Source organism: Salmo salar, chromosome 04 (assembly GCF_965601325.2).
Source record: "Salmo salar chromosome 04, fSalSal1, whole genome shotgun sequence".
NCBI classification, from domain to species: domain Eukaryota; kingdom Metazoa; phylum Chordata; class Actinopteri; order Salmoniformes; family Salmonidae; genus Salmo; species Salmo salar.
In genome coordinates this window covers 45,190,035-45,214,407 of record NC_138294.1, presented here as the reverse complement: position 1 = coordinate 45,214,407, position 24,373 = coordinate 45,190,035, and the positions used below count along the sequence as shown (strand labels likewise).

The 24,373-nt window shown below is 52.4% G+C and overlaps 1 protein-coding gene across 4 annotated transcripts in view; it reads left to right on the top strand.

The window, feature by feature from the left end:
* LOC106602814 (pro-neuregulin-2, membrane-bound isoform) overlaps positions 1–24,373 on the top strand; it is a 164,466-nt gene that overhangs the window by 67,356 nt on the left and 72,737 nt on the right. For all 4 annotated transcript variants that reach the window (XR_014392144.1, XM_045716902.2, XM_045716903.2 and 1 more), the window contains exon 3: positions 385–503. Coding sequence is in view for 3 of the 4 variants with exons in the window: in XM_045716902.2 (XP_045572858.1) it covers positions 385–503 (119 nt within the window). In the remaining variant the exon portion in view is untranslated. The remainder of the gene's footprint in view (positions 1–384; positions 504–24,373) is intronic.

Here is a 24,373-nt window from a genome sequence, read left to right as displayed (position 1 = left end):
ATATCGCAAATCTTTACGTTCCTATCGCCTACATTACTCCTGTGTCCTATAGCTTCTCTCAGCTATGTATTTTAACAATCACTTCACTTTGAGGGTGTGTGAGTGCTTATTTCTGGTACAGGGAGCAGGCATCATAAAACCAAGGATCCCTTTTATAACACACTTGATAACTGTCAGATTCTACCCTGCTGAAAGTAACTGCATCTAACTGGCTTCTATCCCACTCAAATCTGGCTTGTACGGAGACGCCCTGTTCCTGTTGCTAGGCTAGGTGCCTCTATCCCTGTTGTTTTGTCTTTCTATATCTCTGTCCCCAGCCACGGGTTATGTTTCCATGTCATTTTGGTTCCCCCGACTAAGCTGTTTGTGTCCCCTCTGCCACAGGAAGAACTCCAGGGTCCAGATCAGCAGAGCCAAGCTGGAGGATTCTGGGAATTACACGTGTGTGGCAGAGAACCTTCTGGGGAACTCCAACTCCACCAGCACTGTTCATGTCCAAAGCAGTGAGTACTGAGCCATGGCCTAACTGTCTGTCAGAGTAGGGGCAATACTGGCATGTTGCTGAGTGTTTGGCTGGAACATAGATAAGCAATGAGATGGTGTGTGTTGGATTTTGTCGAGATGTGATTTCTGTTCTTGATTCATCGTGTAGCTGAGTTCTCACATTCTGGCAAAGCTTCAGAATTCTATGTTCCCGCACAAGAATGTTGGTCCCCTTTGATAAGTGTGACATAACAATCTCTTTGTGCGTTGGTGTTTGCGTATTCTCTTGTCTCTCTGTGTGTGTGGCCGTCTGTCTATCAGCGGTTGAACTTCCTTGAATCTCTTCTCCTAGTTCTTCCCAACAGCGGCATCGCTGTCTTCCTTGTGTTGTGCCAGGACGAGTGATTGGCTGCTAAGAGGAAGGCTGTGTGTCTCTCGCACTCTGTATAAATACTAGCTGTCTCACAGGCAAGTCTCATTCTGTTCCAACTGAGCGCCTAGTTCCGCCGTGCTCTAGGGGGGAGGCAAGGCGGGAGGCACGGCGGGGTCATCAGGGTGATATGCCCACAGGCTGGGAGAGGGGCTCACCCAGACGACATCAATAAACAAATGGCAGCAAATATGGTGAATACGGAGGTAAACCTGTCTTGCTGTGTTTAGCCAACAATGTGGCAGGAGGCTTGATACGAGCAAAGGTGGCAAAAAAAAACGTGAATGTCTATATGAATGAATGAATGAATGAAGGCCTTGTATTGAATGTATGTGACAAGATCTAGACCTACTGTAGTGTTGTGCTCCTTGGCTTGTCTTTTGACAGCTGGGTAGGAAGGAGTGTTTCAAAGAACCTTTTATCGGGTACAATATGCTTTCTTGTTCACGTGAACAGAGGAAGTAGGATTCATCTGAGTCACTGCCTCGGTTGCGTTTCATCCTAAGGTCATAAGAGAAATGGCTGCAGTGGTGTATGCCTGCCTACCTGCTGCAGTGTGTTGCTGTAGCAGTATGTAGCCGCGGTATTATCTGTGCATGTGTGCCTGCTCGAGACCGAGAGAGAGCGATAGAAGCAAGGTAGATGGAGACTGAGTGAAAGTGAGTAAAGGGGGAGAGAGAGAGAGAGAGGGAGAGAGAGTAAAGGGAGAGAGATGAGGAGTAGACCCCAGCTGCTTTGCAGAGGAGACTGTTTCACACCCATTTTAGAATGCAGTCCGAGTTTGCCGGCTTTGTCCACAGAGGCAGCCAATAACATGTTTTTTCCACTGCACACAGCTAGTTAGGCGCTGGGATAGTGACACCCAGTCTCATTTTATCACCTTTGCACTAGCGGCATCATGGCACATGTCTTTCTGAACCCGCCCCCGCCGTGTATCGCCTCACTCCAGTCTAAACACTCACACACGTCATGCACACCAGCTTTTGCAGATAATTGCCTGTGGTAATTGAGATCATTAGTAATGTTGGCCGTCACTCCGGTTTTGCTGTCCCATAGAGGTTGAATAAGGCTAGGGTAAACACAGAGAGGGACGGGAAGTGTGTGTGTGTGTGTGTGTGTGTGTGTGCGTGCGCTCGCCATTGGATCCCCCCGGGCGCGTGTGTGAGACCCTGAGATGTAAGGCTTATGGGTAATGAAGACAAACAGCACCAAGCTCTAGAGAGCTGCCATTCCTCTCCCCCAGAGGAATCCAATGGAGCACATGGCTGCCTCTGAACAGTCTGCTCTGTTGGAGAAAACCAGCCCCAACACAACACACTGCCCTCCTTCCTCCACCATCCAGCCCTGGACTGCTCCCCTGTGTCAGCCCATGGCTTCCCTCCCTGTCTGGGTTCAGCCGCTGGGGAGGGCCCTGAGCAGGGTGGTCCGTCTGAAGTCTGTGTGTGTGCATGTGGTCCGAGGCTGTAAGGTCACAGGTCAAGGAAAGGGCAGCCTGGGAGTAGCCTGAAATATTGTGGAGCGGCCACTTCAGTGAAGCAAACCAGCTAAATTGATTTTCACTTTTACAAGGGAAAAAAAACTGGAGAGCACTAAACATCACTAACCACTTGAGCAATCTGGATTCATGACTTAACAAGACATGAGAGATGGGGAATTGGGAATAGAGTTAGTGAGATTTACAGACGTCATATTGTAGAGCCCTGTAGTTCTTGTGGAGCAATGTGTTATAAAGTAAAGCATTAATAGACCTATTTCTTTTTATAAACTGGGTGGATCGAGCCCTGAATGCTGATTGGCTGAAGGCCATGGTATATCAGACCATATACCGCAGGTAGGACAAAACCATTTATTTTTACTGCTCTAATTACATTGGTAACCAGTTTATAATAGCACTAATGCACCTCAGGGGTTTTTGGTGTATTGCCAATGTCCCACGGCTAAGGGCTGAAGGCAGGCGCTCTGCATTGCGTCGTACGTAAGAACATCCCTTTGCCGTGGTATATTGCCCATATACCACACACCCTCAGACCTTATTGCTTAAATATATGCCCTAGACAATAAATGGCTTTTATTTATACTAAAACACCAGCTGTTTGATATTACCAATGTAGAAAGCCAGTATCGATTAAAAAACCACCATCGATAAAAAACAGTACTGTGCAGCCGTCTTCATTGACCTGGCCAAGGCTTTCGACTCTGTCAATCACCATATTCTTATAGGCAGGCTCAACAGCCTTGGTTTCTCTAATGACTGCCTCGCCTGGTCCACTAACTACTTCTCAGATAGAGTTCAGGGGGTCAAATCGGAGGGCCTGTTTTCCGGATCTCTGGCAGTCTCTATGGGGGTGCCGCAGGGTTCAATTCTCGGGCCGACTCTTTGCTCTGTATATATCAATGATGTCGCTCTTGCTGCGGGTGATTCTTTGATCCACCTGCCCGCACCCGCCTGCCCGGCAAGCATCGCTACTCTGGACGGTTCTGACTTGTGGACAACTATAAATACCTAGGTGTCTGGCTAGACTGTAAACTCTCCTTCCAGACTCATATTAAGCATCTCTAATCCAAAATTAAATCTAGAATCAGCTTCCTATTTCGCAACAAAGCCTCCTTCGCTCATGCTGCCAAACATACCCTCGTAAAACTGACTATCCTACCGATCCTTGACTTCGGTGATGTCATTTACAAAATAGCCTCCAACACTCTACTCAGCAAATTGGATGCAGTCGATCACAGTGCCATCTGTTTTGTCACCAAAGCCCCATATACTACCCACCATTGCGACCTGTATGCTCTCGTTGGCTGGTCCTCGCTACATATTTGTCGCCAAACCCACTGGCTCCAGGTCATCTATAAGTCTTTGCTAGGTAAAGCTCCGCCTTATCTCAGCTCACTGGTCACCATAGCAACACCCACCCGTAGCACGCGCTCCAGCAGGTATATCTCACTGGTCATCCCCAAAGCCAACACCACCTTTGGCCGCCTTTCCTTCCAGTTCTCTGCTGCCAATGACTGGAACGAATTGCAAAAATCACTGAAGTTGTAGACTTATCTCCCTCACTAACTTCAAGCATCGGCTGTCAGAGCAGCTTACTGTCACTGCAGCTGTACACAGCCCATCTGTAAATAGCCCATCCAACCAACTACCTACCTCATCCCCATATTAGTTTTTTCCTGCTCTTTTGCACACCAGTATTTATACTTGCATATCCTCATCTGCACATCTATCACTCCAGTGTCAATTGCTAAATTGTAATTACTTCACCACTATGGCCTATTTATTGCCTTACCTCCTTACTTCATTTGCACACACTGCATACATATTTTCTATTGTGTTATTGACGGTACGTTTGTTTATCCCATGTGTAACTCTGTTTTTTTTTTTGTCGCACCGCTTTGCTTTATCTTGGCCAGGTCGCAGTTGTAAATGAGAACTTGTTCTCAACTGGCCTACCTGCTTAAATAAAGGTAAAATTAAAAATTAAAAAAATTAGGGTTTGCGCTCAGGCGTAAAAGAAAGGATGGTCGGCGTGTCGAAGAATAAATGTATAGAGTTCAAAAGGTACTCGTACCATGAAAAGGAATAACCCCAATGAGGCAGAGATGCAAAAATAATCTACCTATTGAATCCGTGATAGGAAGAATACAAATGGTCACAGGGGCGCTACAAGTAAAACACAAAGGAGCATATGTTTCAGCCTGATGCCTTCGTCAGTGCTGGACAAAGCAGCATTTTCGATGTGGCCATGCTAGTGCCATTCATCCAATAGGAAGGGCTGCAGAACATGTTTCACAAAATCTGGTGTTGGGGGGAAGAAAAAAAAAAACAACTGCTGTGTTTATCTGCTAAAACTACACTGCCGGTGAACTTGCTCTTCTCGTACATATTTAAAAAGAGGGTGAAGGTGATGTACGGTGGCACTAGCTGCTCTCCTATGGAGATTTTGACCAACGTCGCTGTGTTTCACCAAGTAAAAAAAACGTTGTACCTGGACAAAGAGGCAATTATAGTTCTACTGCACAGATGGCAGAGTGGGTGGCTAGTTTTAATGATTTAGTTAGTCCATCACTATTCTGGCATACCCGTGTGCAGTTTAACTTGCTTTTTTTTTTCTGCAGTCTGCGTCTGTGCAGTTATACAGTGGGATGTCCATATACAGTACATATTTCCCTTCTGTTTAATGTCATTGATAAGGCCATATCTGAATACTTTACTGGCCTTCAATTGAGGTTTACGTTCATGTTTTAAACATGTCACAGACCACTACAAGACCGGTGTGTGTGACTCCTGGTACAGGATCAGTGTGTGTGTGTGTGTGTGTGTGTGACTCCTGGTACAGGATCAGTGTGTGTGTGTGTGTGTGTGTGTGTGTGTGTGTGTGTGTGTGTGTGACTCCTGGTACAAGATCTGTGTGTGTGACTCCTGGTACACGATCAGTGTGTGTGTGTGTGTGTGTGACTCCTGGTACAGGATCGGTGTGTGTGTGTGTGTGTGTGTGTGTGTGTGTGTGTGACTCCTGGTACAAGATCTGTGTGTGTGACTCCTGGTACAGGATCGGTGTGTGTGTGTGTGTGTGTGACTCCTGGTACAGGATCGGTGTGTGTGTGTGTGTGTGTGTGTGTGTGTGTGTGTGTGTGTGTGTGTGTGTGTGTGTGTGTGTGTGTGTGTGTGTGTGTGTGTGTGTGTGTGTGACTCCTGGTACAGGATCGGTGTGTGTGTGTGTGTGACTCCTGGTACAGGATCGGTGTGTGTGTGTGTGTGACTCCTGGTACAGGATCGGTGTGTGTGTGTGTGTGACTCCTGGTACAGGATCGGTGTGTGTGTGTGTGTGTGACTCCTGGTACAGGATCGGTGTGTGTGTGTGTGTGTGACTCCTGGTACAGGATCGGTGTGTGTGTGTGTGTGTGACTCCTGGTACAGGATCGGTGTGTGTGTGTGTGTGGACTCCTGGTACAGGATCGGTGTGTGTGTGTGTGTGACTCCTGGTACAGGATCGGTGTGTGTGTGTGTGTGACTCCTGGTACAGGATCGGTGTGTGTGTGTGTGTGACTCCTGGTACAGGATCGGTGTGTGTGTGTGTGTGACTCCTGGTACAGGATCGGTGTGTGTGTGTGTGTGACTCCTGGTACAGGATCGGTGTGTGTGTGTGTGTGACTCCTGGTACAGGATCGGTGTGTGTGTGTGTGTGACTCCTGGTACAGGATCGGTGTGTGTGTGTGTGTGACTCCTGGTACAGGATCGGTGTGTGTGTGTGTGTGTGACTCCTGGTACAGGATCGGTGTGTGTGTGTGTGTGACTCCTGGTACAGGATCGGTGTGTGTGTGTGTGTGACTCCTGGTACAGGATCGGTGTGTGTGTGTGTGTGACTCCTGGTACAGGATCGGTGTGTGTGTGTGTGACTCCTGGTACAGGATCGGTGTGTGTGTGTGACTCCTGGTACAGGATCGGTGTGTGTGTGTGTGTGTGACTCCTGGTACAGGATCGGTGTGTGTGTGTGTGTGTGTGTGTGACTCCTGGTACAGGATCGGTGTGTGTGTGTGTGACTCCTGGTACAGTGGTGTGTGTGTGTGTGTGTGACTCCTGGTACAGGATCGGTGTGTGTGTGTGTGTGACTCCTGGTACAGGATCGGTGTGTGTGTGTGTGTGTGATTCCTGGTACAGGATCGGTGTGTGTGTGTGTGTGTGTGTGTGATTCCTGGTACAGGATCGGTGTGTGTGTGTGTGTGTGATTCCTGGTACAGGATCGGTGTGTGTGTGTGTGTGTGACTCCTGGTACAGGATCTGTGTGTGTGTGTGACTCCTGGTACAGGATCGGTGTGTGTGTGTGACTCCTGGTACAGGATCGTGTGTGTGTGTGTGTGACTCCTGGTACAGGATCGGTGTGTGTGTGTGACTCCTGGTACAGGATCGGTGTGTGTGTGTGACTCCTGGTACAGGATCGGTGTGTGTGTGTGTGTGACTCCTGGTACAGGATCGGTGTGTGTGTGTGTGTGTGTGTGTGTGTGTGTGTGACTCCTGGTACAGGATCGGTGTGTGTGTGTGTGACTCGTGGTCGGTGGTGTGTGTGTGACTCCTGGTACAGGATCGGTGTGTGTGTGTGGTGTGTGTGTGTGTGTGTGTGTGTGTGTGTGTGACTCCTGGTACAGGATCGGTGTGTGTGTGTGTGTGTGTGTGTGTGTGTGACTCCTGGTACAGGATCGGTGTGTGTGTGTGTGTGTGTGTGTGTGTGTGTGTGTGACTCCTGGTACAGGATCGGTGTGTGTGTGTGACTCCTGGTACAGGATCGGTGTGTGTGTGTGACTCCTGGTACAGGATCGGTGTGTGTGTGTGTGTGTGGGGGGACTCCTGGTACAGGATCGGTGTGTGTGTGTGTGTGTGACTCCTGGTACAGGATCGGTGTGTGTGTGTGTGACTCCTGGTACAGGATCGGTGTGTGTGTGTGTGTGAGCTCCTGGTACAGGATCGGTGTGTGTGTGGTGGTGTGGTGTGTGTGTGACTCCTGGTACAGGATCGGTGTGTGTGTGTGTGTGACTCCTGGTACAGGATCGGTGTGTGTGTGTGTGTGTGTGTGACTCCTGGTACAGGATCGGTGTGTGTGTGTGTGTGACTCCTGGTACAGGATCGGTGTGTGTGTGTGTGTGTGACTCCTGGTACAGGATCGGTGTGTGTGTGTGTGTGTGACTCCTGGTACAGGATCGGTGTGTGTGTGACTCCTGGTACAGGATCGGTGTGTGTGTGTGTGACTCCTGGTACAGGATCGGTGTGTGTGTGTGTGTGACTCCTGGTACAGGATTGGTGTGTGTGTGTGTGTGTGTGTGACTCCTGGTACAGGATCGGTGTGTGTGTGTGTGACTCCTGGTACAGGATCGGTGTGTGTGTGTGTGTGTGTGTGTGTGACTCCTGGTACAGGATCGGTGTGTGTGTGACTCCTGGTACAGGATCGGTGTGTGTGTGTGACTCCTGGTACAGGATCGGTGTGTGTGTGACTCCTGGTACAGGATCGGTGTGTGTGTGACTCCTGGTACAGGATCGGTGTGTGTGTGACTCCTGGTACAGGATCGGTGTGTGTGTGACTCCTGGTACAGGATCGGTGTGTGTGTGACTCCTGGTACAGGATCGGTGTGTGTGTGACTCCTGGTACAGGATCGGTGTGTGTGTGTGACTCCTGGTACAGGATCGGTGTGTGTGTGTGTGACTCCTGGTACAGGATCGGTGTGTGTGTGTGTGTGACTCCTGGTACAGGATCGGTGTGTGTGTGTGACTCCTGGTACAGGATCGGTGTGTGTGTGTGTGACTCCTGGTACAGGATCGGTGTGTGTGTGTGTGTGTGTGTGTGACTCCTGGTACAGGATCGGTGGTGTGTGTGTGTGTGTGTGTGTGTGAGACTCCTGGTACAGGATCGGTGTGTGTGTGTGTGACTCCTGGTACAGGATCGGTGTGTGTGTGTGTGTGTGAGACTCCTGGTACAGGATCGGTGTGTGTGTGTGTGTGTGTGTGTGTGTGTGTGTGTGACTCCTGGTACAGGATCGGTGTGTGTGTGTGTGTGTGTGGTGTGGACTCCTGGTACAGGATCGGTGTGTGTGTGTGTGTGTGACTCCTGGTACAGGATCGGTGTGTGTGTGTGTGTGACTCCTGGTACAGGATCGGTGTGTGTGTGACTCCTGGTACAAGATCGGTGTGTGTGTGTGTGTGTGTGTGGTGTGTGTGTGACTCCTGGTACAAGATCGGTGTGTGTGTGTGTGTGTGACTCCTGGTACAGGATCGGTGTGTGTGTGTGACTCCTGGTACAGGATCGGTGTGTGTGTGTGTGTGACTCCTGGTACAGGATTGGTGTGTGTGTGTGTGTGTGTGTGACTCCTGGTACAGGATCGGTGTGTGTGTGTGTGACTCCTGGTACAGGATCGGTGTGTGTGTGTGTGTGTGGTGTGTGTGTGTGACTCCTGGTACAGGATCGGTGGTGTGTGTGTGTGACTCCTGGTACAGGATCGGTGTGTGTGTGTGTGACTCCTGGTACAGGATCGGTGTGTGTGTGTGTGTGACTCCTGGTACAGGATCGGTGGTGTGTGTGTGTGTGACTCCTGGTACAGGATCGGTGTGTGTGTGTGTGTGTGGACTCCTGGTACAGGATCGGTGTGTGTGTGTGACTCCTGGTACAGGATGGGTGTGTGTGTGACTCCTGGTACAGGATCGGTGTGTGTGTGTGTGTGTGACTCCTGGTACAGGATCGGTGTGTGTGTGTGTGACTCCTGGTACAGGATCGGTGTGTGTGTGTGTGTGTGTGTGTGTGACTCCTGGTACAGGATCGGTGTGTGTGTGACTCCTGGTACAGGATCGGTGTGTGAGTGACTCCTGGTACAGGATCGGTGTGTGTGACTCCTGGTACAGGATCGGTGTGTGTGTGTGTGTGTGACTCCTGGTACAGGATCGGTGTGTGTGTGTGTGACTCCTGGTACAGGATCGGTGTGTGTGTGTGTGACTCCTGGTACAGGATCGGTGTGTGTGTGTGTGTGTGTGTGTGTGGACTCCTGGTACAGGATTGGTGTGTGTGTGTGTGTGTGACTCCTGGTACAGGATCGGTGTGTGTGTGTGGACTCCTGGTACAGGATCGGTGTGTGTGTGTGTGACTCCTGGTACAGGATCGGTGTGTGTGTGTGTGTGTGACTCCTGGTACAGGATCGGTGTGTGTGTGTGTGTGTGACGCCTGGTACAGGATCGGTGTGTGTGTGTGTGTGACGCCTGGTACAGGATCGGTGTCTGTGTGTGTGTGACGCCTGGTACAGGATCGGTGTCTGTGTGACGCCTGGTACAGGATCGGTGTCTGTGTGACGCCTGGTACAGGATCGGTGTCTGTGTGACGCCTGGTACAGGATCGGTGTCTGTGTGACGCCTGGTACAGGATCGGTGTGTGTCTGTGTGACTCCTGGTACAGGATCGGTGTGTGTGTGTGACTCCTGGTACAGGATCGGTGTGTGTGTGTGTGACTCCTGGTACAGGATCGGTGTGTGTGTGTGTGACTCCTGGTACAGGATCGGTGGGTGTGTGTGTGACTCCTGGTACAGGATCGGTGGGTGTGTGTGTGACTCCTGGTACAGGATCGGTGGTGTGTGTGTGACTCCTGGTACAGGATCGGTGGTGTGTGTGTGACTCCTGGTACAGGATCGGTGGGTGGGTGTGTGTGACTCCTGGTACAGGATCGGTGGGTGGGTGTGTGTGACTCCTGGTACAGGATCGGTGGGTGGGTGTGTGTGACTCCTGGTACAGGATCGGTGGGTGGGTGTGTGTGACTCCTGGTACAGGATCGGTGGGTGGGTGTGTGTGACTCCTGGTACAGGATCGGTGGGTGGGTGTGTGTGACTCCTGGTACAGGATCGGTTTGTGTGTGTGTGTGTGTGTGACTCCTGGTACAGGATCGGTTTGTGTGTGTGTGTGTGTGTGTGTGTGACTCCTGGTACAGGATCGGTTTGTGTGTGTGTGTGTGTGTGTGTGACTCCTGGTACAGGATCGGTGTGTGTGTGTGTGTGACTCCTGGTACAGGATCGGTGTGTGTGTGTGTGTGTGTGTGTGTGTGTGTGTGACTCCTGGTACAGGATCGTGTGTGTGTGTGACTCCTGGTACAGGATCGGTGTGTGTGTGTGTGTGTGACTCCTGGTACAGGATCGGTGTGTGTGTGTGTGTGTGTGACTCCTGGTACAGGATCGGTGTGTGTGTGTGACTCCTGGTACAGGATCGGTGTGTGTGTGTGTGTGTGTGTGTGACTCCTGGTACAGGATCGGTGTGTGTGTGTGTGTGTGACTCCTGGTACAGGATCGGTGTGTGTGTGTGTGTGACTCCTGGTACAGGATCGGTGTGTGTGTGTGTGTGACTCCTGGTACAGGATCGGTGTGTGTGTGTGTGTGACTCCTGGTACAGGATCGGTGTGTGTGTGTGTGTGACTCCTGGTACAGGATCGGTGTGTGTGTGTGACTCCTGGTACAGGATCGGTGTGTGTGTGACTCCTGGTACAGGATCGGTGTGTGTGTGACTCCTGGTACAGGATCGGTGTGTGTGTGACTCCTGGTACAGGATCGGTGTGTGTGTGACTCCTGGTACAGGATCGGGGTGTGTGTGTGACTCCTGGTACAGGATCGGTGTGTGTGTGTGACTCCTGGTACAGGATCGGTGTGTGTGTGACTCCTGGTACAGGATCGGTGTGTGTGTGTGTGTGACTCCTGGTACAGGATCGGTGTGTGTGTGTGTGTGACTCCTGGTACAGGATCGGTGTGTGTGTGTGTGACTCCTGGTACAGGATCGGTGTGTGTGTGTGTGTGTGACTCCTGGTACAGGATCGGTGTGTGTGTGTGTGTGTGGTGTGTGTGTGACTCCTGGTACAGGATCGGTGGGTGTGTCTGTGTGACTCCTGGTACAGGATCGGTGGGTGTGTCTGTGTGACTCCTGGTACAGGATCGGTGGTGTGTCTGTGTGACTCCTGGTACAGGATCGGTGGGTGTGTCTGTGTGACTCCTGGTACAGGATCGGTGGGTGTGTCTGTGTGACTCCTGGTACAGGATCGGTGGGTGTGTCTGTGTGACTCCTGGTACAGGATCGGTGGGTGTGTCTGTGTGACTCCTGGTACAGGATCGGTGGGTGTGTCTGTGTGACTCCTGGTACAGGATCGGTGGGTGTGTCTGTGTGACTCCTGGTACAGGATCGGTGGGTGTGTCTGTGTGACTCCTGGTACAGGATCGGTGGGTGTGTCTGTGTGACTCCTGGTACAGGATCGGTGGGTGTGTCTGTGTGACTCCTGGTACAGGATCGGTGGGTGTGTCTGTGTGACTCCTGGTACAGGATCGGTGGGTGTGTCTGTGTGACTCCTGGTACAGGATCGGTGGGTGTGTCTGTGTGACTCCTGGTACAGGATCGGTGGGTGTGTCTGTGTGACTCCTGGTACAGGATCGGTGGGTGTGTCTGTGTGACTCCTGGTACAGGATCGGTGGGTGTGTCTGTGTGACTCCTGGTACAGGATCGGTGGGTGTGTCTGTGTGACTCCTGGTACAGGATCGGGGTGTGTGTGTGACTCCTGGTACAGGATCGGTGTGTGTGTGTGGTGTGACTCCTGGTACAGGATCGGTGTGTGTGTGACTCCTGGTACAGGATCGGGTGTGTGTGTGACTCCTGGTACAGGATCGGTGTCGTGTGACTCCTGGTACAGGATCGGTGTGTGTGTGTGTGACTCCTGGTACAGGATCGGTGTGTGTGTGTGTGACTCCTGGTACAGGATCGGTGTGTGTGTGTGACTCCTGGTACAGGATCGGTGTGTGTGTGTGTGTGTGTCACTCTTGGTACAGGATCGGTGTGTGTGTGTGTGTGTGACTCTTGGTACAGGATCGGTGTGTGTGTGTGTGTGTGTGTGTGGACTCCTGGTACAGGATCGGTGTGTGTGTGTGTGTGTGTGTGTGTGTGACTCTTGGTACAGGATCGGTGTGTGTGTGTGTGTGTGTGTGACTCCTGGTACAGGATCGGTGTGTGTGTGTGTGTGTGACTCCTGGTACAGGATCGGTGTGTGTGTGTGTGTGTGTGTGTGTGTGACTCCTGGTACAGGATCTGTGTGTGTGTGACTCCTGGTACAGGATCTGTGTGTGTGTGACTCCTGGTACAGGATCGGTGGTGTGTGTGTGACTCCTGGTACAGGATCGGTGTGTGTGTGTGTGTGTGTGACTCCTGGTACAGGATCTGTGTGTGTGTGTGTGACTCCTGGTACAGGATCTGTGTGTGTGTGTGTGACTCCTGGTACAGGATCTGTGTGTGTGTGTGTGACTCCTGGTACAGGATCTGTGTGTGTGTGTGTGACTCCTGGTACAGGATCTGTGTGTGTGTGTGTGACTCCTGGTACAGGATCGGTGTGTGTGTGACTCCTGGTACAGGATCGGTGTGTGTGTGTGTGTGTGTGTGTGACTCCTGGTACAGGATCGGTTGTGTGTGTGTGTGTGTGACTCCTGGTACAGGATCGGTGTGTGTGTGTGTGTGACTCCTGGTACAGGATCGGTGTGTGTGTGTGTGTGTGACTCCTGGTACAGGATCGGTGTGTGTGTGTGTGTGTGTGTGACTCCTGGTACAGGATCGGTGTGTGTGTGTGTGTGTGTGGACTCCTGGTACAGGATCGGTGTGTGTGTGTGTGACTCCTGGTACAGGATCGGTGTGTGTGTGTGTGACTCCTGGTACAGGATCGGTGTGTGTGTGTGTGTGACTCCTGGTACAGGATCGGTGTGTGTGTGTGTGTGTGACTCCTGGTACAGGATCGGTGTGTGTGTGTGTGTGTGTGACTCCTGGTACAGGATCGGTGTGTGTGTGTGTGTGTGTGTGACTCCTGGTACAGGATCGGTGTGTGTGTGTGTGTGTGTGACTCCTGGTACAGGATCGGTGTGTGTGTGACTCCTGGTACAGGATCGGTGTGTGTGTGTGTGTGACTCCTGGTACAGGATCGGTGTGTGTGTGTGTGTGACTCCTGGTACAGGATCGTGTGTGTGTGTGTGTGTGACTCCTGGTACAGGATCGGTGTGTGTGTGTGTGTGTGTGACTCCTGGTACAGGATCGGTGTGTGTGTGTGTGTGTGACTCCTGGTACAGGATCGGTGTGTGTGTGTGTGTGTGTGACTCCTGGTACAGGATCGGTGTGTGTGTGTGTGACTCCTGGTACAGGATCGGTGTGTGTGTGTGTGACTCCTGGTACAGGATCGGTGTGTGTGTGTGTGTGTGACTCCTGGTACAGGATCGGTGTGTGTGTGTGTGTGTGTGACTCCTGGTACAGGATCGGTGTGTGTGTGTGTGTGACTCCTGGTACAGGATCGGTGTGTGTGTGTGTGTGTGACTCCTGGTACAGGATCGGTGGTGTGTGTGTGTGTGACTCCTGGTACAGGATCGGTGTGTGTGTGTGTGTGACTCCTGGTACAGGATCGGTGTGTGTGTGACTCCTGGTACAGGATCGGTGTGTGTGTGACTCCTGGTACAGGATCGGTGTGTGGTGTGTGTGTGACTCCTGGTACAGGATCGGTGTGTGTGTGTGTGTGACTCCTGGTACAGGATCGGTGTGTGTGTGTGTGTGACTCCTGGTACAGGATCGGTGTGTGTGTGTTACTCCTGGTACAGGATCGGTGTGTGTGTGACTCCTGGTACAGGATCGGTGTGTGTGTGACTCCTGGTACAGGATCGGTGTGTGTGTGTGTGTGACTCCTGGTACAGGATCGGTGTGTGTGTTTGTGTGACGCCTGGTACAGCATCGGTGTGTGTGTTTGTGTGACGCCTGGTACAGCATCGGTGTGTGTCTGTGTGACGCCTGGTACAGGATCGGTGTCTGTCTGTGTGACTCCTGGTACAGGATCGGTGTGTGTCTGTGTGACTCCTGGTACAGGATCGGTGTGTGTCTGTGTGACTCCTGGTACAGGATCGGTGTGTGTCTGTGTGACTCCTGGTACAGGATCGGTGGGTGGGTGTGTGTGACTCCTGGTACAGGATCGGTGGGTGGGTGTGTGTGACTCCTGGTACAGGATCGGTGGGTGGGTGTGTGTGACTCCTGGTACAGGATCGGTGGGTGGGTGTGTGTGACTCCTGGTACAGGATCGGTGGGTGGGTGTGTGTGACTCCTGGTACAGGATCGGTGTGTGTGTGTGTGTGTGTGTGAATCCTGGTACAGGATCGGTTTGTGTGTGTGTGTGTGACTCCTGGTACAGGATCGGTGTGTGTGTGTGTGAGTGTGTGACTCCTGGTACAGGATCGGTGTGTGTGTGTGTGAGTGTGTGACTCCTGGTACAGGATCGGTGTGTGTGTGTGTGAGTGTGTGACTCCTGGTACAGGATCGGTGTGTGTGTGTCTGTGACTCCTGGTACAGGATCGGTGTGTCTGTGACTCCTGGTACAGGATCGGTGTGTGTGTGTGTGTGACTCCTGGTTCAGGATCGGTGTGTGTGTGTGTGTGTGACTCCTGGTACAGGATCGGTGTGTGTGTGTGTGTGGACTCCTGGTACAGGATCGGTGTGTGTGACTCCTGGTACAGGATCGGTGTGTGTGTGTGACTCCTGGTACAGGATCGGTGTGTGTGTGTGTGACTCCTGGTACAGGATCGGTGTGTGTGTGTGTGTGTGGTGGGACTCCTGGTACAGGATCGGTGTGTGTGTGACTCCTGGTACAGGATCGGTGTGTGTGTGTGTGACTCCTGGTACAGGATCGGTGTGTGTGTGTGTGACTCCTGGTACAGGATCGGTGTGTGTGTGTGTGACTCCTGGTACAGGATCGGTGTGTGTGTGTGTGACTCCTGGTACAGGATCGGTGTGTGTGTGTGTGACTCCTGGTACAGGATCGGTGTGTGTGTGTGTGACTCCTGGTACAGGATCGGTGTGTGTGTGTGTGTGACTCCTGGTACAGGATCGGTGTGTGTGTGTGTGTGACTCCTGGTACAGGATCGGTGTGTGTGTGTGTGTGACTCCTGGTACAGGATCGGTGTGTGTGTGTGTGTGACTCCTGGTACAGGATCGGTGTGTGTGTGTGACTCCTGGTACAGGATCGGTGTGTGTGTGTGTGACACCTGGTACAGGATCGGTGTGTGTGTTTGACACCATGTACAGGATCGGTGTGTGTGTGTGACTCCTGGTACAGGATCGGTGTGTGTGTGTGACTCCTGGTACAGGATCGGTGTGTGTGTGTGACTCCTGGTACAGGATCGGTGTGTGTGTGTGTGACTCCTGGTACAGGATCGGTGTGTGTCTGTGTGACTCCTGGTACAGGATCGGTGTGTGTCTGTGTGACTCCTGGTACAGGATCGGTGGGTGTGTCTGTGTGACTCCTGGTACAGGATCGGTGGGTGTGTCTGTGTGACTCCTGGTACAGGATCGGTGGGTGTGTCTGTGTGACTCCTGGTACAGGATCGGTGGGTGTGTCTGTGTGACTCCTGGTACAGGATCGGTGGGTGTGTCTGTGTGACTCCTGGTACAGGATCGGTGGGTGTGTCTGTGTGACTCCTGGTACAGGATCGGTGGGTGTGTCTGTGTGACTCCTGGTACAGGATCGGTGGGTGTGTCTGTGTGACTCCTGGTACAGGATCGGTGGGTGTGTCTGTGTGACTCCTGGTACAGGATCGGTGGGTGTGTCTGTGTGACTCCTGGTACAGGATCGGTGGGTGTGTCTGTGTGACTCCTGGTACAGGATCGGTGGGTGTGTCTGTGTGACTCCTGGTACAGGATCGGTGGGTGTGTCTGTGTGACTCCTGGTACAGGATCGGTGGGTGTGTCTGTGTGACTCCTGGTGCAGGATCGGTGGGTGTGTCTGTGTGACTCCTGGTACAGGATCGGGGTGTGTGTGTGTGTGACTCCTGGTACAGGATCGGTGTGTGTGTGTGTGTGTGTGTGTGACTCCTGGTACAGGATCGGTGTGTGTGTGTGTGTGTGTGTGTGTGACTCCTGGTACAGGATCGGTGTGTGTGTGTGTGTGACTCCTGGTACAGGATCGGTGTGTGTGACTCCTGGTACAGGATCGGTGTGTGTGTGTGTGTGACTCCTGGTACAGGATCGGTGTGTGTGACTCCTGGTACAGGATCGGTGTGTGTGTGTGACTCCTGGTACAGGATCGGTGTGTGTGTGTGACTCCTGGTACAGGATCGGTGTGTGTGTGTGACTCCTGGTACAGGATCGGTGTGTGTGTGTGTGTGTGTGTGTGACTCCTGGTACAGGATCGGTGTGTGTGTGTGTGAGACTCCTGGTACAGGATCGGTGTGTGTGACTCCTGGTACAGGATCGGTGTGTGTGACTCCTGGTACAGGATCGGTGTGTGTGACTCCTGGTACAGGATCGGTGTGTGTGACTCCTGGTACAGGATCGGTGTGTGTGACTCCTGGTACAGGATCGGTGTGTGTGTGTGTGACTCCTGGTACAGGATCGCTGTGTGTGTGTGACTCCTGGTACAGGATCGGTGTGTGTGTGTGTGTGTGTGTGTGACTCCTGGTACAGGATCGGTGTGTGTGTGTGTGAGACTCCTGGTACAGGATCGGTGTGTGTGACTCCTGGTACAGGATCGGTGTGTGTGACTCCTGGTACAGGATCGGGGTGTGTGTGTGTGACTCCTGGTACAGGATCGGGGTGTGTGTGTGTGACTCCTGGTACAGGATCGGGGTGTGTGTGTGTGTGTGTGTGTGTGTGTGTGTGTGTGTGTGACTCTTGGTACAGGATCGGTGTGTGTGTGACTCCTGGTACAGGATCGGTGTGTGTGTGACTCCTGGTACAGGATCGGTGTGTGTGTGACTCCTGGTACAGGATCGGTGTGTGTGTGTGACTCCTGGTACAGGATCGGTGTGTGTGTGTGACTCCTGGTACAGGATCGGTGTGTGTGTGACTCCTGGTACAGGATCGGTGTGTGTGTGACTCCTGGTACAGGATCGGTGTGTGTGTGACTCCTGGTACAGGATCGGTGTGTGTGTGTGACTCCTGGTACAGGATCGGTGTGTGTGTGTGACTCCTGGTACAGGATCGGTGTGTGTGTGTGACTCCTGGTACAGGATCGGTGTGTGTGACTCCTGGTACAGGATCGGTGTGTGTGACTCCTGGTACAGGATCGGTGTGTGTGACTCCTTGTACAGGATCGGTGTGTGTGACTCCTGGTACAGGATCGGTGTGTGTGTGTGACTCTTGGTACAGGATCGGTGTGTGTGTGTGTGTGTGGCTCCTGGTACAGGATCGGTGTGTGTGTGACTCCTGGTACAGTATCGGTGTGTGTGTGTGTGACTCCTGGTACTGGATCAGTGTGAGTGTGTGACTTGGTACAGGATCGGTGTGTGTGTGACTCCTGGTACAGGATCGGTGTGTGTGTGACTCCTGGTACAGGATCGGTGTGTGTGACTCCTGGTACAGGATCGGTGTTTGTGTGTGTGTGACTCCTGGTACAGGATCGGTGTGTGTGTGTGTGTGTGACTCGTGGTACAGGATCTGTGTGTGTGTGTGTGTGTGTGTGTGTGTGTGTGTGTGTGTGTGTGTGTGTGTGTGTGTGTGTGTGACTCCTGGTACAGGATCGGTGTGTGTGTGACTCCTGGTACAGGATCGGTGTGTGTGTGTGTGTGTGACTCCTGGTACAGGATCGGTGTGTGTGTGTGTGTGACTCCTGGTACAGGATCGGTGTGTGTGTGACTCCTGGTACAGGATCGGTGTGTGTGTGACTCCTGGTACAGGATTGGTGTGTGTGTGTGAGAGAGACTCCTGTTACAGGATCGGTGTGTGTGTGTGTGACTCCTGGTACAGAATCGGTGTGTGTGACTCCTGGTACAGGATCGGTGTGTGTGTGTGTGACTCTTGGTACAGGATCGGTGTGTGTGTGTGTGTGTGGCTCCTGGTACAGGATCGGTGTGTGTGTGTGTGGCTCCTGGTACAGGATCGGTGTGTGTGTGTGTGTGACTCCTGGTACAGGATCGGTGTTTGTGTGTGTGTGTGACTCCTGGTACAGGATCGGTGTGTGTGTGACTCCTGGTACAGGATCTGTGTGTGTGTGTGTGTGTGTGTGTGTGTGTGTGTGTGACTCCTGGTACAGGATCGGTGTGTGTGTGTGTGTGACTCCTGGTACAGGATCGGTATGTGTGTGTGACTCCTGGTACAGGATAGGTGTGTGTGTGTGTGTGTGTGTGTGTGTGTGTGTGTGTGTGTGACTCCTGGTACAGGATCGGTGTGTGTATGTGTGTGACTCCTGGTACAGGATCGGTGTGTGTGTGTGTGTGTGACTCCTGGTACAGGATCGGTGTGTGTGTGTGTGTGTGACTCCTGGTACAGGATCGGTGTGTGTGTGTGACTCCTGGTACAGGTTCGGGGTGTGTGTGTGTGTGACTCTTGGTACAGGATCGGTGTGTGTGTGTGTGTGTGACTCTTGGTACAGGATCGGTGTGTGTGTGTGTGTGTGTGTGTGTGTGACTCTTGGTACATGATCGGTGTGTGTGTGTGTGTGACTCTTGGTACAGGATCGGTGTGTGTGTGACTCTTGGTACAGGATCGGTGTGTGTGTGTGTGACTCTTGGTACAGCATCGGTGTGTGTGTGACTCTTGGTACAGGATCGGTGTGTGTGTGTGTGTGTGAGACTCTTGATACAGCATCGGTGTGTGTGTGACTCTTGGTACAGGATCTGTGTGTGTGTGTGTGACTCTTGGTACAGGATCGGTGTGTGTGTGTGTGTGACTCTTGGTACAGGATCGGTGTGTGTGTGTGTGTGACTCTTGGTACAGGATCGATGTGTGTGTGTGTGACTCTTGGTACAGGATCGATGTGTGTGTGTGTGACTCTTGGTACAGGATTGGTGTGTGTGTGTGTGACTCTTGGTACAGGATCGGTGTGTGTGTGTGTGACTCTTGGTACAGGATCGGTGTGTGTGACTCTTGGTACAGGATCGGTGTGTGTGACTCTTGGTACAGGATCGATGTGTGTGACTCTTGGTACAGGATCAGTATGTGTGTGTGACTCTTGGTACAGGATCGGTATGTGTGTGTGACTCTTGGTACAGGATCGGTGTGTGTGACTCTTGGTACAGGATCGGTATGTGTGTGTGACTCTTGGTACAGGATCGGTATGTGTGTGTGACTCCTGGTACAGGATAGGTATGTGTGTGTGACTCCTGGTACAGGATAGGTGTGTGTGTGTGTGACTCCTGGTACAGGATCTGTGTGTGTGTGTGTGTGTGTGTGTGTGTGACTCCTGGTACAGGATCGGTGTGTGTGTGTGTGTGTGTGTGTGTGACTCCTGGTACAGGATCTGTGTGTGTGTGTGTGTGTGTGTGTGTGTGACTCCTGGTACAGGATCGGTGTGTGTGTGACTCTTGGTACAGGATCGGTGTGTGTGACTCTTGGTACAGGATCGGTGTGTGTGTGTGTGACTCCTGGTACAGGATCGGTGTGTGTGTGTGTGACTCCTGGTACAGGATCGGTGTGTGTGTGTGTGACTCCTGGTACAGGATCGGTGTGTGTGTGTGTGACTCCTGGTACAGGATCGGTGTGTGTGTGTGTGTGTGACTCCTGGTACAGGATCGGTGTGTGTGTGTGTGTGTGTGTGACTCCTGGTACAGGATCGGTGTGTGTGTGTGACTCCTGGTACAGGATCGGTGTGTGTGTGTGTGACTCCTGGTACAGGATTGGTGTGTGTGTGTGTGTGTGTGACTCTTGGTACAGGATCGGTGTGTGTGACTCTTGGTACAGGATCGGTGTGTGTGTGTGTGTGTGACTCCTGGTACAGGATCGGTGTGTGTGTGTGACTCCTGGTACAGGATCGGTGTGTGTGTGTGTGACTCCTGGTACAGGATCGGTGTGTGTGTGTGTGTGTGTGTGACTCTTGGTACAGGATCGGTGTGTGTGACTCTTGGTACAGGATCGGTGTGTGTGTGTGTGTGTGACTCTTGGTACAGGATCGGTGTGTGTGTGTGTGTGTGTGTGTGTGTGACTCTTGGTACAGGATCGGTGTGTGTGTGACTCTTGGTACAGGATCGGTGTGTGTGTGACTCTTGGTACAGGATCGGTGTGTGTGTGACTCTTGGTACAGGATCGGTGTGTGTGTGACTCTTGGTACAGGATCGGTGTGTGTGTGACTCTTGGTACATTATCGGTGTGTTTGTGTGACTCTTGGTACAGGATCGGTGTGTGTGTGACTCTTGGTGCAGGATCGGTGTGTGTGTGTGTGTGACTCCTGGTACAGGATCGGTGTGTGTGTGTGTGTGTGTGTGACTCTTGGTACAGGATCGGTGTGTGTGTGTGACTCTTGGTACAGGATAGGTGTGTGTGTGTGTGTGTGTGTGTGTGTGACTCTTGGTACAGGATCGGTGTGTGTGTGTGTGTGACTCCTGGTACAGGATCGTTGTGTGTGTGTGTGTGACTCCTGGTACAGGATCGGTGTGTGTGTGTGTGTGTGACTCCTGGTACAGGATCGGTGTGTGTGTGTCTGTGTGTGTGTGTTACTCCTGGTACAGGATCGGGGTGTGTGTGTGTGTGTGACTCCTGGTACAGGGTGTGTGTGACTCCTGGTACAGGGTGTGTGTGTGTGACTCCTGGTACAGGATCGGTGTGTTTGTGACTCCTGGTACAGGATCGGTGTGTGTGTGTGTGTGTGTGTGACTCCTGGTACAGGATCTGTGTGTGTGTGTGTGTGTGTGTGTGACTCCTGGTACAGGATCTGTGTGTGTGTGTGTGTGTGTGTGTGTGTGTGACTCCTGGTACAGGATCGGTGTGTGTGTGTGTGTGTGTGTGTGTGTGTGTGTGTGTGTGTGTGACTCCTGGTACAGGAACGGTGTGTGTGTGTGTGTGTGTGTGTGTGTGTGTGTGTGTGTGTGTTACTCCTGGTACAGGATCGGTGTGTGTGTGTGTGACTCCTGGTACAGGAGCGGTGTGTGTGTGTGTGTGTGTGTGTGTGTGACTCCTGGTACATGATCTGTGTGTGTGTGTGTGACTCCTGGTACAGGAGCGGTGTGTGTGTGTGTGTGTGTGTGTGTGTGTGTGTGACTCCTGGTACAGGATCGGTGTGTGTGTGTGTGTGTGTGTGTGACTCCTGGTACAGGATCGGGGTGTGTGTGTGTGTGTGTGACTCCTGGTACAGGATCGGGGTGTGTGTGTGTGACTCCTGGTACAGGATCGGGGTGTGTGTGTGTGACTCCTGGTACAGGATCGGGGTGTGTGTGTGTGACTCCTGGTACAGGATCGGGATGTGTGTGTGTTTGTGAGACTCTTGGTACAGGATCGGTGTGTGTGTGACTCTTGGTGCAGGATCGGTGTGTGTGTGTGTGTGTGACTCCTGGTACAGGATCGGTGTGTGTGTGTGTGTGTGTGTGACTCTTGGTACAGGATCGGTGTGTGTGTGACTCTTGGTACAGGATAGGTGTGTGTGTGTGTGTGTGTGTGACTCTTGGTACAGGATCGGTGTGTGTGTGTGTGTGACACTTGGTACAGGATCGGTGTGTGTGTGTGTGTGACTCCTGGTACAGGATCGTTGTGTGTGTGTGTGTGACTCCTGGTACAGGATCGGTGTGTGTGTGTGTGTGTGACTCCTGGTACAGGATCGGTGTGTGTGTGTGTCTGTGTGTGTGTGTTACTCCTGGTACAGGATCGGGGTGTGTGTGTGTGTGTGACTCCTGGTACAGGGTGTGTGTGACTCCTGGTACAGGGTGTGTGTGACTCCTGGTACAGGGTGTGTGTGTGTGACTCCTGGTACAGGATCGGTGTGTTTGTGACTCCTGGTACAGGATCGGTGTGTGTGTGTGACTCCTGGTACAGGATCTGTGTGTGTGTGTGTGTGTGTGTGTGTGTGTGTGTGTGTGTGTGTGTGTGTGTGTGACTCCTGGTACAGGATCTGTGTGTGTGTGTGTGTGTGTGTGTGACTCCTGGTACAGGATCGGTGTGTGTGTGTGTGTGTGTGTGTGTGTGTGTGTGTTACTCCTGGTACAGGATCGGGGTGTGTGTGTGTGTGACTCCTGGTACAGGATCGGTGTGTGTGTGTGTGTGTGTGTGTGTGACTCCTGGTACAGGATCTGTGTGTGTGTGTGTGACTCCTGGTACAGGAGCGGTGTGTGTGTGTGTGACTCCTGGTACAGGAGCGGTGTGTGTGTGTGTGTGTGTGTGTGTGACTCCTGGTACAGGATCGGTGTGTGTGTGTGACTCCTGGTACAGGATCGGGGTGTGTGTGTGTGACTCCTGGTACAGGATCGGGGTGTGTGTGTGTGACTCCTGGTACAGGATCGGGGTGTGTGTGTGTGACTCCTGGTACAGGATCGGGGTGTGTGTGTGTGACTCCTGGTACAGGATCGGGGTGTGTGTGTGTGACTCCTGGTACAGGATCGGGATGTGTGTGTGTTTGTGAGACTCTTGGTACAGGATCGGTGTGTGTGTGTGACTCCTGGTACAGGATCGGTGTGTGTGTGTGACTCCTGGTACAGGATCGGTGTGTGTGTGTGTGACTCCTGGTACAGGATCGGTGTGTGTGTGTGTGACTCTTGGTACAGGATCGGGGTGTGTGTGTGTGTGTGTGTGTGTGTGTGTGTGTGTGTGTGTGTGTGTGTGTGTGTGTGTGTGTGACTCTTGGTACAGGATCGGTGTGTGTGTGACTCTTGGTACAGGATCGGTGTGTGTGTGACTCCTGGTACAGGATCGGTGTGTGTGTGACTCCTGGTACAGGATCGGTGTGTGTGTGACTCCTGGTACAGGATCGGTGTGTGTGTGACTCCTGGTACAGGATCGGTGTGTGTGTGACTCCTGGTACAGGATCGGTGTGTGTGTGTGTGTGACTCTTGGTACAGGATCGGTGTGTGTGACTCTTGGTACAGGATCGGTGTGTGTGACTCTTGGTACAGGATCGGTGTGTGTGTGTGTGACTCCTGGTACAGGATCGGTGTGTGTGTGTGTGACTCTTGGTACAGGATCGGTGTGTGTGTGTGTGTGTTTGTGTGACTCCTGGTACAGGATCGGTGTGTGTGTGTGTGTGTGACTCCTGGTACAGGATCGGTGTGTGTGTGTGTGTGTGTCTCCTGGTACAGGATCGGTGTGTATGTGTGTGTGTGTGACTCCTGGTACAGGATCGGTGTGTGTGTGTGTGTGTGACTCTTGGTACAGGATCGGTGTGTGTGTGACTCCTGGTACAGGATCGGTGTGTGTGTGACTCCTGGTACAGGATCGGTGTGTGTGTGTGTGACTCTTGGTACAGGATCGGTGTGTGTGTGACTCCTGGTACAGGATCGGTGTGTGTGTGTGACTCCTGGTACAGGATCGGTGTGTGTGTCTGTGTGTGTGTGTGTGTGACTCCTGGTACAGTATCGGGGTGTGTGTGTGTGTGTGACTCCTGATACAGGATCGGGGTGTGTGTGTGTGTGTGACTCCTGGTACAGGGTGTGTGTGACTCCTGGTACAGGGTGTGTGTGACTCCTGGTACAGGGTGTGTGTGTGTGACTCCTGGTACAGGATCTGTGTGTGTGTGTTTGTGACTCCTGGTACAGGATCGGTTTGTGTGTGTGTGTGTGACTCCTGGTACAGGATCTGTGTGTGTGTGTGTGTGTGTGTGACTCCTGGTACAGGATCGGTATGTGTGTGTGACTCCTGGTACAGGATCTGTGTGTGTGTGTGTGTGTGTATGTGTGTGTGTGTGTGTGTGTGTGTGTGTGTGTGTGTGTGACTCCTGGTACAGGATCTGTGTGTGTGTGTGTGTGTATGTGTGTGTGTGTGTGTGTGTGTGTGTGTGTGTGTGTGTGTGACTCCTGGTACAGGATCTGTGTGTGTGTGTGTGTGACTCCTGGTACAGGATCGGTATGTGTGTGTGACTCCTGGTACAGGATAGGTGTGTGTGTGTGTGTGTGTGTGTGTGTGTGTGTGTGTGTGACTCCTGGTACAGGATCGGTGTGTGTGTGTGTGTGACTCCTGGTACAGGATCGGTGTGTGTGTGTGTGTGTGACTCCTGGTACAGGATCGGTGTGTGTGTGTGTGTGTGACTCCTGGTACAGGATCGG